This window comes from Eublepharis macularius, chromosome 5 (assembly GCF_028583425.1).
Source record: "Eublepharis macularius isolate TG4126 chromosome 5, MPM_Emac_v1.0, whole genome shotgun sequence".
Classification (NCBI taxonomy): Eukaryota; Metazoa; Chordata; class Lepidosauria; order Squamata; family Eublepharidae; genus Eublepharis; species Eublepharis macularius.
The window spans coordinates 16820092-16840286 of NC_072794.1; the positions used below are offsets into that span (position 1 = coordinate 16820092).

Below are 20195 nucleotides of genomic sequence, written 5' to 3' on the forward strand. Positions count from 1 at the left end.
CATGGGGGGTGCCGCCAGTGAGCAGCCAGACCCCCTGCCCCCTGAGGGTAGGTGGCTCATCACCGCCTCCCCGTGCCCGCCAGGTCTGGTGGCTGCCGACACATATCACTTTCCTTCCCTCGTTGGGAATACCAGCATGCTGCTCTTTGGCCTGGAGGCCGGGCACATGGGGGGTGTCACCAGCGAGCAGCCAGACCCCAGACCACTAAAGGGGAGGTGGCTCATCACCGCCTCCCCATGCCCTCCAGGCCCGGCGGCCGCTTGCAGTACCCACCATTCCTACATTGCTGGAAATACCAGTGCGCTCCACTTTGGCCTGGCAGCTGGGCACATGGGGGGTCCTGCTGGTGAGCGGCCAGACCCCCACCCTCTAAAGGGGAGGTGGCTCTCCGCCGCCTCCCCGTGCCAGCCAGAACTGCCGGCCGCCGGCATAACCAACCATTCCTACATTGCTGAGAATACCAGCACGCCCCTATTTGGCCTGGTGGGTGGGCATATGGGGGGTGCCACCGGTGAGTTACCAGACCCTCCACCCCCTGAGGGGTGGGTCATCACCGCCTCTCCATGTCCACCGGGCCTGGCGGCCACAGGCATCAACCACTTTTCTTCCATCGCTGGGAATACCAGCGTGCTCCTCTTAGGCCTGGCGGGCAGGCACATGGGGGGCATCACTGGTGAGCAGCAAGACCCCCCCACCACCTAAAGGGGAGGCTGTTCATTGCTGCCTCCCCATGCCCGCCAGGCCCGGTGGCCGCTTCCAGTACCCACCATTTCTACATTGCTGGGAATACCAGCAAACTCTACTTTGGGCCGGCAGGCGGGCACATTGGGGGTGCCGCCAGCATGTGGCGAGACCCCCCCACCACTTAAAGGGGAGGTGCCCATTGCTGCTTCCTCATGCTCAGCAGCCACGGCGGCCTCCGGCACTACCCACAGTCCCTGCCTTGCTAGGCATACCAGGGCGCTCCTCTTTGGCCTTGCGGGTGGGCACATGGGGGGTGCCGCCGGCGTGCAGTAAGACCCGCGGACCCCTAAAGGGGAGGTGGCTCATTGCTGCCTCTCCATGTATGCCAGGCCCAGCGGCTGCCAGCAATACCCACCATTCCTACATTGCTGGGAATACCAGCGTGCTCCACTTTGGCCTGGTGGCTGGGTACATGCGGGGTGCTGCCAGTGAGTGGCCAGAACCCCACCCCCTAAAGGGGAGGCTGCTTGCCACTGCCTCCCCGTGTCCACCGGCCCAGCAGCTGCCGGCAGTACCCACCATTCCTACATTGCTGGGAATACCAGTGCACCCCTCTTTGGCCTGGTGGGCAGGCACATGGGGGGTGCCACCGGCGAGCAGCCAAACCCCCCACCCCCTGAGGGTAGGTGGCTCATCACCACCTCCCTGTGCCCGCCAGACCCGGCAGCCGCCAAAATCAACCACTTTCCTTCCCTCTCTGAGAATACCAGCACGCTCCTCTTTGGCCTGGCGGGCTGGCACATGGGGGGTGTCACCGGCAAGCAGCCAGACCCCCTACCCCCTAAAGGGGAGGCAGCTCATCGCCGCCTCTCCCTGCCCACCAGGCCCGGCGACTGCTTGCAGTACCCACTGTTCCTGTACACTGGTCAATGTCAACCGGTGTCTCTAATTGTATCGAGTGGGAGTTTCCTGGGGGCCTTGTATTGGAGAAGGTATAACTCCAATAAAACTTGGATGATGGCTGTAGGAGAGCCTGCAAAATACTCCCCAGGAATATGGACTCTCTGAGTGTCACGGGGACCGTTCTGCACCCCACGAACTGCGAATTAGTTTGGCAACGGAAAATGTTAGTTGCAGTTTGCGACTTTGGGAACGTCGTTGGCATCGAACCATGAACCGCAGAGTCATTACATTTTTTTGGTTTGTGGCCATGTCTATTCACAACCACACCAAACCATGCATAAAACACATGTATGCATACACACACACACGTACACACAGTGCACCAGAAAACAGATTCCCCTCCACTCACATTCATGTGAACAGGCCACACACAGTTTCTTCCATTCAAACCACACACAGAGCACAGACTCCTCAATATGCAGCCAACACAAACATGTTGCAAAATAGCAAAATGTTGCTATTTTTGCAATTTTCACACACCTACACACATCTCCATGGCACAGCCAAACATCCTCCAACACACACATGCGCGTGCACGCACACACACACACACACACACACACACACAAACTCACATAAATACAGGGCTTAAATTCAGATATGAAAACTTGGTGGTGAGTTCTCCCTGGTTCTAAGCTTGGCCAGTGATACAATTGGCTTCATACATTCCTACCCTCTTCAGTTATGACCTTATCAGTTTTTGCTAACCAAATCCAATTAAAGAAATGTTAAGTTTCCTGATACAGGTGAAACAAGCAAAAAGGGGCTGACTCATGGCTGACCAGGGATACTCTACTGAAAATTCCTGCACAGCTCAAAGCAACCAGCTGTAGACTGCCTCATATACACATGTCACTGTCCAAAATTTAGGGTTGTGCCACAGTATGAGTTGTACATGTGTAAATGAGTCAAATTAAAGAATATTCTTTCTTTGTCTGCAAGGACTAATGTTACTTCAGTTCATACGATGATGTGAGGTGCCCCCTTTATTTTTTTGCCAGCTTGGGTCCTTCCTCATTGGCTTGGGGCTGGATGGAGATGGTTGAGGGAAGGAGGCTGACCTGGCCCCATTTTGGCAAGGTCACTGAGTGGCAGTACTGCTCTCTCCTGATGCTTTGCTCTCATCCTGTATTTCCAGCAAGTCATATATAATTCTACATTTTCTAAAACTTAAAATTATCCCCCTGTAAGTTATTCTTAAATCATCAGCAGCAACCTTTTATTGGCATTCAATAAAGCAATTTACATCGAGCAGGGCAGAAACCAAAAAAACCATATACTCCCTAATCCACGTAGCAATTGAGAAATACAATGCAACCGTATGTGTAATGTGGGGACAATGATCTGATAGTAAGGAAGAAACTAATCCTCTGTCAGATTGACCCTGACGATTGATCAGCAGAGGGCTAATCAAGGAGTCCCGCATGAGAACATAAAAGTTGCAATAAAATAAAACATGAGTTACAGATTCGGGTTGCATCCTTCCACAAGGGCATAGTCTATTGGGGTAGGGTGTAGTTGTAAATCTCTCAAACAGAATTTCAGAGGGTAAAACGTTTAAACATGTGAGCATAAAAGCTCAGTGTAGGCAAGGGAAAGACTGCGATGAGAAATAAGCAGCAGGGCTTTTATATTTAGGGATGATTCCAAACTCCAATGGCGAGCAGGTCTTCTATGCCAGAGAACATAGGGTTTGCCTATCAATATCTAGCAGTCTTTGTTTTAGGAAGTGAGGATGTGGATGTGAAGGTGATCTGGCTGTGATATCTGTCACCTCATTAATTGCCAGGGTTGATTCGGCTGATCTGGCTAGGTGGGTGTTCCCTTCCTCCCTCATGCTTCCATGTGCATCCCTCTCGAAGCTGCGCACTCGATGGAAGAGGACGACCATCTCAGATAGAAGGAGTGTATTCTTAAATCTTATTCTTAGCTCCACCGTCAAAAATGCTTCTTTTCATTCAACTTAATCACCACTGATTTTTTTCCCCCATGGCTAAAGTAATCCCCCGATCATCCTTTAATAAAATCAGCCTTATTTTAGTCTTTTAACAGACCCTAAGTTTCTTAGGATTGGATCCAGCCATTTTACTCTACATAAATCGTACCATGGAGAGTCTGAAATCATATGAGCCAATATTTCAGGCCCTCTCAATCCACATCCACATTATCTATCCTGAAACGCGATCTTCACGGCCCCTCAAAATTGCTGAGGGGAGCACATACTTCCTAGCTAGGAAGAAAGCTCGACTATAGTTGGGAATTTTAAAACACTTCAAATGAGCTGGAAGAACAAGCAAGGTTTGCAAAACTGACAATAATGAGCAAACCTTGGGTTCTCTAAAAGAGGTACGTATCTAATCTAATTCTACTATTCTTTTAAATGAGAAATTGCTGCAGCTTTACCTGACTCCTATTCCTAGCATTCTTATTTTTTCCTCAGTAAGCTGGAACCATCCACTTCCATAATGATATTGTTTTACGCTGGCTGCTAGCCCAAAACCCTCTCCAGAAAAAAGAACCTTCATTTTCATATTCACGGTTTAGAACCAAGCATGTGCCTTCAGCGATGTCGTCCCTCAGTGCAGTGCCAGAAATGCCAATAAATCTTTAAATGTCAACCAAAAGTTAAGTGAGCAGATTACGATTGGTTCGTTTTAGCCATTAAAGAACCATTAATCTCCTTTCATCCGACTTCTTTCAATTGGCAGTCAAAGGATAAAAGGAACACTTGTGTATTACACACCCTGTTGACAAACTACTTTGAAATTTATACAAAATTCATTAGAATACACATGTATAACTAGAGCGTTTGTGATTAAATCCATACTCCGGCTACACCATGGTAGGGGAGGGACGTGCAGGAAGATGGATAAATCCGGTGGTATGTAGTTGTTTCTCTATTGGACCAGATCTGGAATTCAGTTCCCTGGACAGCCACAAAACCCAACAATTGACCTTCAACCAGTCTCTTCCTTGGATCCAATGGAAAACAAAACTTCCTTGCCTTTGTCCTCCCATAGCAGCCCAAAATGCCTTCCATGTGGGGGAAAAGGTGACCGCTTCAACAACATTTCTAGGAGTATCTTCCATTGCTGTGGAAGGCAAGGAAGTCCCATTCCAAGTAGAGAAAAACTTCTGCCTTCAAGGAAACTTTCTGTTGGATCTAACTCACTCTCTTCTAATCTAGCCTACCTTCCAGGTCTGTTGTGAGAACAAAATGGGGGTACAGTTAACCTAATGGAAGGATGAAAAATGAATAGATGCCCCCTTTGGATTTCAATTTATCAGGCTGGCTGTGTCAGACAGGGGTTAACCTGTCTGGCATAGAAGGCAGAAGTTACATAGTTGCAGTTTAATGTCTGACAGGAGTTAGCCTGTCAGTTATAAAAGGTAGGGAAGTTACATAGTTACAGTTTAGTTTTCTAGTGTTTAAAGGCTGTCAAAGCCACAAGTTCCAATCCATAGGAAAAGGGAGGGGCAAGGAGTATATAGTCAGCATTGCTACAGTAAAACAGTCATTCTTGGCAATTGCCTTATGTTAGTTGGTTGTACTGTGATTCCTGAATTTTAAAAATCTGTTTACTGAATCTGTCTCTGCCTGATCTGATTGGTACGGATATTTTTGGATGATCCGTGGAACAGAACCTGACGTTTTGCCGAGAATCATCTTTTCCTCCTATGGACCCCAGAAGACACACTGTTGGCCCCTGCAAAATGGCAGTCGAGCCAAGAAAGATCACTGGTGAAATCCAAAGGACACCAAAGAACTCAGTGAGAGGAATCCAAGCTAAAGGCAGAAGAGGTGAGGGGGCCTGGGATAATACCACAGACAGACCTGAACTTCCTACCCAGGCTGGCAGCGACTCCCTGAAGCTGGGATCCTTGTTCTCATGCCACTGTAGACAGAGAGCTTAGAGACAGGAGGAGGTCTAAGCTTTTCATGCCGAGTCGGGGGAAGGAAGAAGCCATTGTAAGTGATGAGAGGGAAGAGAGTGAAGAGGAAACAGAGGGGGAAGACTCCAAAGGCCACAACACCAGGGAAGTACAAGCTCTACGGGGGGGAAGTAGAAGAGCTTAAAGTGTTAATGAGGAAGATAGTGGGAGGAATGAGAGAACTCCTGCAAAGCACCCAGCTGATTTGCCACAGAGACATTCTAATTTACCCAGGGACCCTTCTCCCTTACAACCCTTTCAACAGGGAGTCCGCACACCATCTTATCATGATCAACCAGTGAGGCCCTTGATCTAGGGTCAAATCCTGTTGAGTTGGTGGAAGTTAGAAGCACGATTTGAGGAGGACTCTGAAGACCCGGCATACTTCCTGGTACAGGTGGGAGAGTTTTTATGCAAGTGGGGCCATACCTTCCCCAGTCACCTGAGCCAGGTGAGCTATATCGGGTCCCATTTAGGGGGCTCAGAGGCCAAATGGTACGTAACTCTCTATGCGGCACAAGCTTCCAAGCTACAAAATTTAAATGCATTTGTGCAAGCTCTTAAAGAGCATTATGAAGACCCTTTGGAGGAAGAGAGGGCGAGAAGCACATGAGGCAGGGCAATCGCCCTAGATGTGAGTATGCAGCAGAGTTTAGAGAGCATGCGGCTAAGCTGAGGGATTGGACAGAGGGAGTGAAAATTGAATTTTTCCAAGCAGGCTTATATCCAGATTTGATGGCTAAGGCCCTGGTACAGGATGATCCGAAAACCTTATTAGGATGGATCCAGCTAGCTTGCAAGATCGAGAATAGGGAACAGGTTGTGAAGTTGCTGCGTCTACAACACCAGGCTGGACAGCAAAAGAACCTCGGGGAAGGGCAACCATGAGATCTAAGGAGGGAATGGAACAGCCCCCTCCCTCCAGACAAGAAGAGCTGAAGGATGAGCCAGGCGTTTGCCTACAATGTGGGGAAGGTGGCCATTTCGTAATGGAGTGTCTCAAGATGAGAAGAGTGTTCCCAGAACAAAAATGGAAGCCAAAAAGTACTCAGGAGAGGTGGCCTAGACCCAGACCTTGTCACGCCGAGAAGGAGATGGCAGTGGCAGCGGCTCGAGCAAACGGTGACACTGAGGTATATACTGGGGGGTCATTCTCAACTGACGAAGGAGACACCAAACCACTTGCGGGAAATGACCAAGACTTTCTGTAAAGGACACTGGTCAGCAGGTCTCAGAGGAGCAGGTGCCAATGAAGGTGAGACAGAAGGGAGCTTTATTCTTCTGTGTCGTCACCCTGCTGAATCCGAGGTGGGGAACCAATCTCTGAGTTAGGGCACTGATTGACTCGGGGTGTACTAGAGATTTGATTGCCCTCTCTCTAGTGACTGAACTGGGACTAAATGTACACTAACTGCCAGAGCCATTACTGTATGAACAAATGGATGGTACAGTCATGAAGAGAACCCCCCTGGGATTTGAAACCAAACCGATTCTGATGGGGATAGGGCACCACTGGGAGGACAGGACTTTCATGGTCAGCCCAGCCACAAAGTTCCCGTTGGTGGTAGGGGTGAGATGGCTGTACCATCATGACTCATATATTAAGTGGAAAGCAGGCGAGTTGGATTTTCCCTCGAAACATTGTCATAAACATACATGGAACCACCAGTGGGGGTCCCAGCCTATCACTGATGCTATATGTTTAACTGTGGAAGAGAGGGATAAGATTCCTCCGGAATATAAGGACCTAAGCAAAGTGTTCGAAGAAGGAGAGGTGGACGAACTGCCCCTCATGGGTGAACTGATTGTGTGATCAAACTAATACCAGGAGAAAAGCTACCAAAAGGGAAACTGTATTCAATGAATTTAGGGAAGAGGGAGGAATTGCGCAAGTTCATAGATAAGAACCTAGCTAGGGGTTTTATCCACCCAGCGAAATCTCACCATGCCGCACCAGTGGTATTCAGGAAAAAGAAAGATGGGGGTTTGAGGTTATATACCAATTATCGGGGAATTAATGCGGTCTCCATGTCCAATGCTTATCCCTTCCCACTTATTAGGGATATCTTGGGGGTAGTCGCTCAAGGAAAGATATTCACAAAACTAGATTTACATGATGCCTATTTCAGGGTACAGATAAAAAAGGGTGACGAATGGAAAACGGCATTTAATACCCCACTGGGCCAATTTAAGTACTGAGTAATGCCGTTTGGTCTACAAGGGGCCTCAGGAGTGTTCATGAACCTAATTAACAACGCTCTGCACAAGTATTTGTACAAAGTGGTGGTGGTCTATTTGGATGATGTACTGGTGTACATGCAGGACCTCACTTCCCATATGAAGCTAGTAAGAGAAGTGTTAAGAACCCTGCTTCAGCACTGGTTATTTCCCAAGCTTTCTAAATGTGAATTCCACAGGAAAGAACTGGACTTCCTAGTCTACTGGGTGTCCCACAAAGGTTTAGGAATAGATCCAGCAAAAATTGAAGCAGTGTTAGGGTGGGAAGCCCCCCGAACTCAGAGACAATTGCAATATTTTTGGGGATTCGTGAATTTTTATAGACCCTTTATTAGGAATTTTGCCCAAGTTGCATTAACGCTCACTGATTTACTAAAAACCAAAGGGAGATGCCCGAATGGAACTAAACGAAGCACAAAGTTAGTACGGTCTTAAAATTAAAATCTAGGTTTACCTCTGAGCCGGTATTGCACCACCCAAATGAATCTCATAAGTTCGTAATGCAGGTAGATGCAAGTCATGTGGCTATGGGAGGAGTTGTATTACAAGATGGGGAAGATGGGAAGATGCATCCATGTGCTTACATATAAATTTTTTTTCCAGATGCCAAGTGGCACAGGGCCATCTGGGATAAGGAAGCAGCTGCTGTTAAACTGGCTTTAAGCACATGGAGACATTGGTTGGAAGGGGTCAGGGTACCTTTCAAGGTGTTGACAGACGACAGAAACTTGGAAACTTTGAAAATAGCCATGCAAAATGGGAGCGAAGCAGCTAAGATGATCATAGTTTTTCTCCCAATTTAATTTCACCCTTAAACACTTCCCGGGGAATTCGAATGTTTTGGCAGATGCCCTGTCTCATCTCCCACAGCATGCCAGCCAGAGAGAGGAGGTGGTAGACACAATGTTTTCCCCCACCCAGTTGGGGGGGGCAACTTCCCCACTGACTTCCCTTTCCATGGATTGGGAAGAGAGGGTGAAGAGAGATCTAGAAAAAGAGAGGGACGGTTTCGTTTTTGCAGCCATGTCGGACGCTCCTCTTCGCAGGTCCGAGAGGAAGCATCCGAGCAGCCTGACCGGGCGGCTGATCTGCAAAGATTAGCCCCCAGGACTCCCAGGGAGGGAGTCAGGGTCCAGGACGCGGCGGGAAGAGCCCCCTGGAAATCGATGCAGGGGGTAAATTGCCCGTTTGTCCCCATGGAGGCCGGCAGACGTGCGCGGCACCTTGCGTGCTGCCGGGCCATGGAAAACGGCAAAGAACAGGACTAGGCGGAAGCCTGTAAGTAAGCGAATCCCTTCTGTTATTACAAGCGCATGTGAAGGAGTGGTGGGATCTGAAGTTAAGAAGACTTGGATTTCTTCCCCCTCGCTGAGTTTCGGAAGGTTGGCGGTCCCCCCCCCCCCTAAAATGGCAGCGAAAAAGCAGAGTTCTGCTTTGGGCAAGTCAATTTCGGCTGCCCTGCAGGGAAGAGGGGAGTCGCTCGAGGAGCTGGTGAAAAGGTCGGTTATCGAAGCCATAAAACCCTTTGTTGACAAGCTGAATGAAACAGATCAAAGGGTGGGCTTAATTGAGAGCGATGTGAGAGCCATCAAGGAAGTAGCGGGGGGGGCAGAGAAGTCTGCTCGGGAAAATGCGTCACTCATGAGAGCAACGAACAAGGAGCTAAGGTTGGTGGAAAACCAGCTGATCGGGCTGCAAGTGGAACGAACACAGACTATTTTGTGCCTCCAGAATGTTAAAGAGGAGGAAAACGAGGATTTAAGGGATCTTGCCTCGGAATTACTGGCGACACCCGCGAGGGCAACTAAAGAAGAAGTAAAAAGCGCCATTTTGGAAGTCCGTCGGGCTTCTTCAAAATATGCAACGAAGCGGCAGCTGCCTCGCAAGATCTTTATTGAGTTTTCATCTAGGAGGGTCCGGGACACTATCCTATACAACTCATATAATGCGGACTTGGACTTTCTGGGAAATAAAGTCAAGATACTGAAGGACGTTCCATTTTTAGTTCGGAAAAGAAGATTTAAGTATAAAAGGCTGGCAGCTCTCCTGAGGGAACGTGGGATAAAGTATAAATGGCTATTTCCGGAAGGAATTTGGTTCAGTTACAAAAATCAAGCTTACAAGATAAATTCAGAAGATCAGCTAAGGGATTTTGTGGACAAAAATCAAGAATTTGGGCAAGACACCAAGCAAAAAGAAGAAGATCCGAAGCCTGAAGGGAGGGGGGAGGCAACGAGCGCTGCGGCTGTAGCTGCTCAGAGAGAACTGTGTCCGAGGCCTAGGGGGGGGGGGAAGAAGACTTAATTTGAACTGTAATTTGTATTTTGTAAGGTCAACCACTCCATCATTACTTTATTAAGGTTTAATTCTTAATTATGGCAGTATGAAGGGAAAGCATTGAAGTGTAGTGTTTATTGTTTGTACGTTGCCTTCCCATTTTTTCCACCCCCCCTTCCCTTTTTCTTTTTTTCTCCCCTTTTTCCTTCCCTTGTACTTTCGTAGTTTTTTGTAGTTTTCTGTTTTAGATATTAAAAAATAAAAATTTTCAAAAAAAAGAGAGAGAGAGAGAGAGAACTAGAAAAAGAACCAGGGGAGGGATTACCAGAGCAATTGGAAAAGAGGATAAATGGATGTTGGTATCAAAATGGAAAGATGTATATTCCACCGGTACTGAGGGGAGAAGTATTAAAAAATTGCCATGATAGTAAGCTAGCAGGCCATTTTGGCTACCTCAAAACATTGAATCTAACCCAAAGGCAGTTCTGGTGGACCAAAATGAGGAAGGATGTGTCCCAGTATGTGGCACCTGTCAAATATGCTTAATGGGAAAACCGAGAGGGGGAAAACCACCATGATTGTTACAACCAATGGTGAACTCCCCTCGATCTTGGTCTGTAGTATCGTCTGAATCTTCCTCTGAGTAAAGGAAAGAGAGTGATTGGGTGGGGGGGGGTGGACCTGTTCTCTAAACAGACCCATTTTGTCCCTTGTGCCAAGCTACCCACAACCAAGAAGCTAGTCAGTCTGTTCATGTTGCACATAGCGAGGCTTCACTCTTTCCCTCAGAAAGTAATTTCGGATAGAGACTCACAGTTTATTGCCAAATTTTGGAAACAGTTAATGGAAGTGGCCGGCATCACCCAAGGGAAGTCATTGGGATACCATCCAGAAATGGATGGGCAGATGGAAAGGGTCAATCAGGTGTTAGAACAATTCTAAGGTGTTATATAAACTATCAGCAGGATAATTGGACAGAATACTTAGCTTTCGCTGAATACTGTTATAACAACAGCATTCACAGCTCTACAGGAGCGTCACCTTTCAAGATCACCCAAGGGTTTGAGGGCAAGGCAATGCCGTTTATTAGAAACACTCCTCTAGAGAAAGGAGGAGAGGAGAAAACTGAACTCCACAATTGGTGGAGGGGAATTGCACAACAGTGGGACCTAATTTTACAGACCCTGAGAAAAGCAAAAGATCATTACAAGGTCCAAGCAGACAGGAAGCGCTCACCTCAATGGGACTTAAAAGTAGGAGGATGGGTATTTTTATCTACAAAGAACTTACGAGGAGATCGGTCTAGTAAAAAATTAAGTTGGAAGTTCGTAGGCCCATTTGATATAATAGAAGTCATTAACGGGGTAATAGTAAGATTAAAACTGCCAAAGAATTTTAAGAGTGTCCAGCCCATTTTCCATTGAAGCCTCCTAAAAAGTTGCAGTTTAATGTCTGACAGGAGTTACCTTGTTAGTTATAGAAGTTAGGGAAGTTACATAGTTACAGTTTAGTTTTCTAGTGTTGAAAGGCTGTCACAACCAAGAGTTCTGTTCCATAGGAAAAGGGAGGGGGCAAGGAGTATATAGTCAGCACTGTTACAGTTAAACAGTCATTCTTGTCAATTGCCTTATGTTAGTTAGTTGTACTGTGATTTCTGAATAAAAAAAAATCCGTTTATTGAATCTTTCTCTGCCTGATCTGATCGATGCAGATGTTTTTGGGAAGATCCACGGAACAGAAACTGACAGGCTGCCAGCGCAATGGATATTCCTTGCCTATGTTTTTTTATGTTTGCGTCCCTCACTTCCTTCCTTCCTGGAACATTTTGTATCGCTTTGCAGGAATTATACTGATTTTCACCCTTTTTCTCCTTTGTTTCCTGCCTACAGGATGCTTCTGCCCTTGATGGAATGGTTATGGAAAGACGAATTTTGGTTTCCTCCGGGACTCACCTGGGAGGACATGAAAGAGACTGAAGAGATCCGCTACCCTCAGCCCCGTCACCTTCTCCTCAGCATCCCTTTTGCGCTTCTCCTTATTGGTCTGCAGTTCATCTTTGAAAGGCAAGTGATGTCCCGTTGCCAGCATTGCAATGCAAATCAAGCATTCCTTGTTCAGACACTTTGTTCAAAGGGACCTCCTGTCAGATAGCTTCTTTTACTGTCTTGACAAAAGGTTTGGGATTCTCTGATTGTCCCCTGGTGAAACTCAAGAAAGAGGCAAAGTCCTTTACTTCTTAAAACTGGCACCTTCTTATGGAGTACAGCCCCTCTTTGGCAGGCATTCAGGACATGGGCTGAGTGTGAATACCAGCATCACTTTTCTTAGGAAAAAAGGACTAATTGTTAGTAGAGGAGCACTGAGCACTGTCCCTTTTCTCAGATTTCACAGAGGGACAAACCAAAGACTTAGAATGATAGAGAGGTCAGGGCTTTTGTTTGCCCCCCTAGTTGAAATAAGAGGCAGACAAGTTGCTTGGGTATAAAAATATGGGCCCCTTTATTAACTTAACATAAACTTGGAATCAGCAAGGGATCTAACTAGCGGTATAGGTCAAGCACTGTTGTCTCACCGGACCTCTGCCTTGACCTGCCTGGGCAAGCATTCACTGCCTCAGGGGGTGATCCCTCCAAGGGATGGCTGGTTCCCAGCGGCCAGGCAAGTGGTTCTCCCTTTAAAGCTCAGACCCCTACTGTCGTGAAGCCCATAGGGGCAGACTTCTCCAGGAGTCCCACGGGCTGTCTGCCCTTGCAATTGGCTGCCATGAAGCCCACCAGCTGCTCCTGACAGACCCCCCAATTCCCCTAAAGGAATGTGCAAAGGGGGTCACCGTCCCGCTGAAATCCCAATCTATCCTGCCAATATGGGGGTTGAGCCTCTGCTCAGACCCCTGTACCCCACAGGTGGCTTATGGTCAACTTGAGCCCTTGCTGAATGTCTTCCAAGAATATGTTGTTCCTCGATGCCGAAAGGTGGACCCCATCACTGCAGTAGAGTTCGGCACACTCCACCCGTATCCCAGGGTGAGGTAAATAAATGCCCAATCCCCTGGCCATGGCCTTCTCGAGGGCTCTATCTGCATTACACTAGCCTTCTCAATAGCCCCCGTGTCCGGCGCTTCCTGCCATACATGCCTCGGGATCATTGCAGACCACAAAAGAACACCACCCGGCCAGCACTCACCAATCAAGCATAAATCCACTTGAGCCTGTGCAGACAGTGCATGACCCTTCATCAAGCCAAGGTCGTTACCTCCAAGGTGGACAACCAAGATGTGTGGAGGTGGGTTGGACCTCCCCGCAAAAAGTAGTGCCAGCAGGCCAGACCACCTCAAGCCTTGATGCCCCTGCCACTCCACCATCGCCCACTTACTAAGGCCAAGCTGGGACCCAGACACAGTCTTCTTGGCTTGATGAGCCGCCCAAAAAACAAAACTGCCTGCAGATGAGGATACGCAGTTTCCCTTGGCGAGCTCCAGCACCAGAAAAGAAAACAGATTCAATACACAGTCATAAACCATCCAAGGGGCACACATAGGAATGGTAAGCAAAGGACCACCACCGACCCACCTTCTGAATCATCACAACTGGGTACCCCATTGCTGCAGTGGTAGAGGCAGCCCCAATTTGAAAAGAATGGGTCCCAAAACGGACCCCACTCAGCCCCAACCCCACAAAGGCTTGCCCTGTGACTGCCCAAAACTGATATCTGGTCAGTGGGGAACCATTCTCATGCCCAAATAAAGGGCCACCTCCCTCTCCCCTCAACTTTAAGTAACTCTTCAGCGCCTGCCCAGGACACAGACCCGTCTCAGTGCAAGTGTCTAGCAAAATAGTTGCCCCTGCACCCACCTGATCAGTTTTCAATCAATCAATCAATCAATCAATCAATCAATCAATCAATCAATCAGTCAGTCAGTCAGTCAGTCAGTCAGTCAGTCAGTCAGTCAGTCAGTCAGTCAGTCAGTCGGGTTTATTACGGTCACAAGACCAGCCAAGTAAAATATAGATAAAAAGAACAGTTTTTTAATATTTAAAATGGGTAAATACATAAAAGATAAAATCATATATATGTATATATATCTAACAGTAAAAACTCACTCACTTCGTTAATTCACTTCCCAGCAATTGACATTTCCTTCGTCAAATGATACCGCTTTCTGAGTGCTGTGACACAGAATTTTGCAACTGCGTATGATACAGTTCTCTGACTATCCTCTAAAACAGGGGTCCCCAACCTGCAGCCCACGGGCCACATGCGGCCCCCAAGCTCTTTTTGTGTGGCTCTCCAACCTGCTTGTTTGCTGCTATCACCCCCAAGGCATTTTCCCCTCAGACCCACACTATTCTTCCTGCTTCAGGAGGCATCACCTATTGCTGTTCTTCCTGTCCCTTTCTTACCAAAAACACAACAGCAACATTGTTTCTTCTGGTCTCCATGGTTCCTTCTGCCAGCCCCCTCTTGGTTTTATCCTCCATACTAGCATTTTGGCCATTTGGGGTGCTTTGCTGGCTACCCATCCTGCTCAGCTTTTGCTCCCGCTCTCCATGTCTTACTATGTTTTTTTTAAAAAAAAAAAAATTTATTAGTGAGTTTATATTTCATATTTAATACATACATTCCCATCATATCTAATTTTCTCTAACCCCCCCCTTTTCCTCCCCCTCCTTGTCAACTTCCAACAGCTTTCCAACCCTTAACCCTTCTTATTACTTTACTTAACTTCACTTATATTCTTCTATAACACATATGTCATGATATCTCTTACTCTAAGCCTATTCAAATTATTTTATATATATACTATATTAAATCCACTAATATATCCATTTTACTCTTCATTAATTAAACTATATATTCTAGATAGAATTTCCTTAAACATAACACTAGCTTAGATTATAATAATTAAGTTTCCCTCTTAATGGTAAAGTCGCTTCTCTCTTTTATTTTCAACATCCCATTTTAATAATTCTCAAACTGCCACAGTTCTCCTTTCACATCCCATTTTTTTTCTAAATACTGTTTCAATTTCCCCCAATCAGCGATAAATTGTCCTGGATCAAGATCTTTAAGTTTTCTTGTCATTTTGTCCATCTCCGCCATGTACAGCAATTTGTAAATCCAATCTTCTATAGTTGGTATTTCTTGTATTTTCCATTTCTGCGCATACAAAAGTCTTGCCGCTGTAGTCATATAAAATAACAATGTTCTGTACTGCATTGGAACATCTTCCATTCCCAAGTTCAGTAGCAACAATTCTGGGTTCTTATTTATTTGGATTTGTAAAATCTCATTAATTACTTCAATTATATCTCCCCAGTATTGCTTAGCTACCTCACAAGTCCACCACATATGATACAATGATCCTTCATGCTTTTTACATTTCCAGCATTTGTCTAACATGTTGGTGTTTCCTAACGCAATTTTCTTTGGTGTTAAATACCATCTATAGATCATTTTATATACATTCTCTTTAATGTTCGTACAAGTTGAGATCTTCAGTGTATTTTTCTACAAATGCTCCCACGCCTCCATTGTTATTTCTTTATGAAAATTTATTGCCCACTTCACCATCTGGACTTTTACTATTTCATCCTCCGTGTGCCATTTTAGAAGTACTTTATAAATGTTTGAATTTTTTTTCTTGTCTTCTTGTAATATCACTTCTTCTAATTCTGAGTTTTCCATTCTTATTTCTCCTTTTGAACAGTCCGAGTTAAAAAGATCTCTGATCTGTCTGTATTGAAACCATCCATAATAAGAAGACAACTCTTCTTCTGTTTTTATTCTTAATATTGAATGTTGTATTTGTGTTATCTCCTTGTAAGTTAGACATTGCTGTTCATTATCGACAGTTCTCAGATCTATTACTTCATACGGAACCACCCATGAAGGAATTCCATCTTCCATGTAAGCCTTATACTTCTTCCAGATTGTGAAGAGGCTTCTTCGAATGTAATGATGCAAAAACATAGAGTCCGCTTTTACTTTATCATACCACAAATATGCATGCCATCCAAATATTTTTTTGTATCCCTCCAAAGCCAGGAATTTATGTTTTTTTAAAGTTATCCAATCTTTTAACCATGCCAGACATATTGCTTCATAGTATAGTCTTATATTGGGCAGTTGCAAACCACCTCTTTCCTTCGCATCCTGTAATACTTGCATTTTCACACGTGGTTTCTTGCCTGCCCGCACAAAGTGTGAAATTTTCCTTTGCCATTTGTCAAATTGTTTGGAGTCTCGAATAATTGGAATTGTTTGCAACAAGAACATCACATGCGGTAAAACGTTCATCTTTACTGCTGCTATTCTTCCCAACCATGATAAATTCCGTTTATTCCATTTTATCAAATTTCTCTCTATTTGTATCCACAATTTCTCATAGTTGTTTTTAAATAAATCTATGCTTTTCGCAGTCAGTTCAATACCAAGATATTTTACTTTGTTAGTTACCTCACAGTCCGTTATCTCCATTAGTTCTTGCTGCTTCTGCTTAGTCATATTCTTGCATAATATCTTCGACTTCTTTTTGTTCACATAAAATCCTGCCAAATCTCTGAACTCCTTTATTTTGTCTATTATTTTAGGCATGTTCTCAATTGGATCATCTACTATTAACATTATGTCATCCGCAAATGCTCTGACCTTGTAGGAAAATTCCTTTATTTTTATGCCTCGGATTGTGTCATCCTCTTGTATTTGAATCATCAATATTTCCAATATCAAAATAAACAATAATGGAGACAGAGGGCAGCCCTGTCTTGTACCTTTACTTATTTTCAGTTTTTTGGTTAAATCATCATTCACTACAATCGCTGCACTTTGGTCTCTATAAATTTCTTTAACCGCTTGTATGAACTTTTCTCCCATTTGCAGCTTTTCTATAGTGGCAAACATAAAGTCCCAGTTCAGATTGTCAAATGCTTTTTCTGCGTCCACGAAAAAGAAACCAACTTCTCTGTCACAGTGCTTATCATAGTATTCAATAGCGTTTATTACTGTCCTTAAATTGTCTTTAATTTGTCTGTTGGGTAAAAATCCAGCCTGTTCTTCTGCAATAAATTCCAACAGCCATCCCTTTATCCTTTCCGCCAAAACTTTTGCAAATATTTTATAGTCATTATTCAGCAACGAAATTGGCCGATAATTTTTGACATTGGTCAAGTCCTGTCCGTCTTTCGGAATCAGTGATATATTAGCTTTGTTCCATGAATCAGGAATCTTTTGGCCTTGCATAACTTCGTTCATTACCTCTCTCAAAAAAGGTGCCAATTCGTTAGCCATCATTTTGTAGAACTTTGCCGTCAGTCCATCCAGTCCAGGTGCTTTCCCTAATTTCGTTGATTGGATGGCCTCTTTTATTTCTTCCTCTGTCACTTCCCTGTTTAATTTTTCTTTCCATTCCTCTGACATCGTTGGCATTTTCATTCTCTCCAAATACTCCGCTATTGAATCTCTATTCACTTCTTTTTTCTGGTACAATTTTGCATAAAATTTATAAAAAGCTTTACTAATAGCTGGTTGATCCAATAATGTTCTGTCTTCTTCTCAAATCTTAATTATAGTTTTCTTCTCTTTTTTCTTTTTTAATTGCCAAGCTAAATATTTGCCAGGTTTATTTGCACCTTCAAATATTTTTTGATTCATTATTTTCAGATTCCACTACAATTCTTTGTTATTCATTGCCGTCAATTGCTCCTGCAATATTTTTATGTCCTGATATATTCGCTTCTTCCCTGGTCTTTTCTTAAGTTGCATCTCTTTGGCTTTGATTTTTTCAGTTATTTCCTTTCTCTTTTCTTCTTTTCTCCTTCTATCTCTTGCATTCAAGTCCATCAATATTCCTCTTATTACAGCTTTGTAAGTATCCCATACCTTATAAGTTGACACACCCTTGTTTATATTATATTGTATAAAGAACTTGGTCTCCTTTCGTGGCAACGCCATATTATCTTCTATCTGCAGCAAGTCCTCATTTATTCTCCATCCTCTTCTTTTAGTATTTTTTCTGAATCTCCACATGATTGGATTATGATCTGAGCCTACCTTAGGCATTATCTCCACATCTCTAGTCCACAACATCAGTTCTTTGGAAGCCCAGATCATATCAATTCTTGATAATGTAGCATGCCTTGCAGAGTAAAAAGTATATTGTCTGTTTTTTGGGTTTTGTCTCCTTTATACATCTTCCAGGCTTTCCTGTACCTTGATTCCAAAAAATGACTTTGGCAAAAGTCCTCTCTTTTTTTGTGCAGTTTTAGATTTCTTATCTTCTTCCAAGTTTGTAACTCCATTGAAGTCACCTGCCAAAATTATTTGATCATAGGTCAGCTTGTCTAATTGTTTTTGTAGATCCTTGAAAAAGTTTTCTTTTGCACCATTAGGCGCGTAGATTCCAATCACCAAGGTCTTCTTCGAGTTCCAAATTATTTCCACTGCTAAATATGTGGCTTCTACATCACTTAAAACTAATTTTGGCTGCAGGTCCTCCTTTATATACAATACCACTCCTCTCTTCTTCTTTTTGGAAGCAGCTGCAAATTCATTTCCAAGCTTTACAAGTTTCAAATACTTAAATCCTGCTTTCTAATATGTGTCTCTTGGAGACACACTATGTTACATTTTTGTTTTAAAAGCCAGTAGAAAATAGCCTTACGCTTATAAGGTGAATTTAGTCAAGTCAAGTTAGCCTTTATTGGCATATAGCAGTAATTCAAGTTATCCACTTACAAAAGGAAAGAACAAAGTTAAAAGATTGCTGTATTACAAATACAAAAATACATTTAGAGCTTAACTCTGTGATATTCTTTGACACAACTTCAAGGCAGAATGGAGAAACTCAGCCACCTTCTCGGTTACATCATGAAGGGAATCGTTCAACAGTCTATAGACTTTGAGCGAGTCAGAACAATCCATCATACAAGTTAAGACAGCTTTTAAGTATGTTTGACGTATACCAGCGTACAAATGACAGTGCAAAAGGACATGAGTAACTGACTCAACACATTTTTGTTCACATAGACAGCATCTAGCTGAATAGTCTATCCTGTTAAATCTGCCATGTAGAATAGCCGAAGGCATAGCATTGCACCTGGCCAAAGAAAAAGCTCTACCAAGTTGGGGCACCTGCAGGGAGGATAAATATGGAGCCATCCTCCCTACAGTGAGGGGAACTTCAAAGCTCAGGGGAGAGCAGGTTTTAGTAGCCAAGCTATATAACTTCTGGCGCTCGATATCTAGCAACCTACTCTTAATTTGATGAAATGCCGCATTTGATGTTAACATAGACAGTGAGTCCACAGATATACCCATGCCTTCCATTTTTTCCATGATATACGCTGACCAGTTTGACACATTGGACTCTGAAAGCATTTGATATGTAAAGCTCCCAGGGTCAGAATTATAATGTAACCGTAGCCAGTATTTAAATGTCATAAGCCATGCCCTCGTTTCCACTAAAATTAAGCCAGTTTCTAAGCAAATGACTGCATATGGAACACACCTCGGTAGGCCCAGGATTTTTCTCAGAAATTTAGATTGGACACGTTCAATGACCCGGTCAAAGGCCCTAATCCAAATCGGAATGCCATACAATAGTTGTGGAATCACTTTGGACTTAAAAATTTTGGAAGCAGCTGGTACAAATTGATTACCTCTGGTGAAAAAAAAACGTGCTATAGCTGAAGTACTAATGTCAGCTGTCTTCGCTGCAGACTTGCGGTGGGTGGACCAAGTTGCATTATATTGAAAATAGATACCTAGGTATTTGTAATATTTAACTTGTTCTATCTCCTTCCCATCCACGGCCCATTTATATGGTCTCCAAGTTTTAGAGAAGACTATGACTTTTGACTTGTCATAGTTCAGCTGAAGCTTGTTTTTAGCAAAGAAGTCGATACAGTGAGTCAGCAAGCGTCTTAAGCCAATTCTAGAGCAAGACATCAAAACTGTATCATCAGCGTATAGAAGCATAGGCACATGGGTCACACCAAGTTTTGGGCTATGGCAGTCAGCATCAGAGAGGTGTCCAGCAAGGTCACTGAGAAAAAGATTAAATAAAAAGGGAGCTAAAATACAACCTTGTTTGACACCCTTG

The 20195-nt window shown here is 44.4% G+C and overlaps 1 protein-coding gene across 1 annotated transcript in view; it reads left to right on the forward strand.

Moving 5' to 3' along the window:
• The window catches only part of LOC129330252 (ceramide synthase 4-like), a 131094-nt gene that overhangs the window by 27011 nt on the left and 83888 nt on the right, over nt 1-20195 (forward strand). The window contains exon 2 of the mRNA XM_054980289.1: nt 11986-12159. Within this exon, the coding sequence (XP_054836264.1) occupies nt 11986-12159 (174 nt within the window). The remainder of the gene's footprint in view (nt 1-11985; nt 12160-20195) is intronic.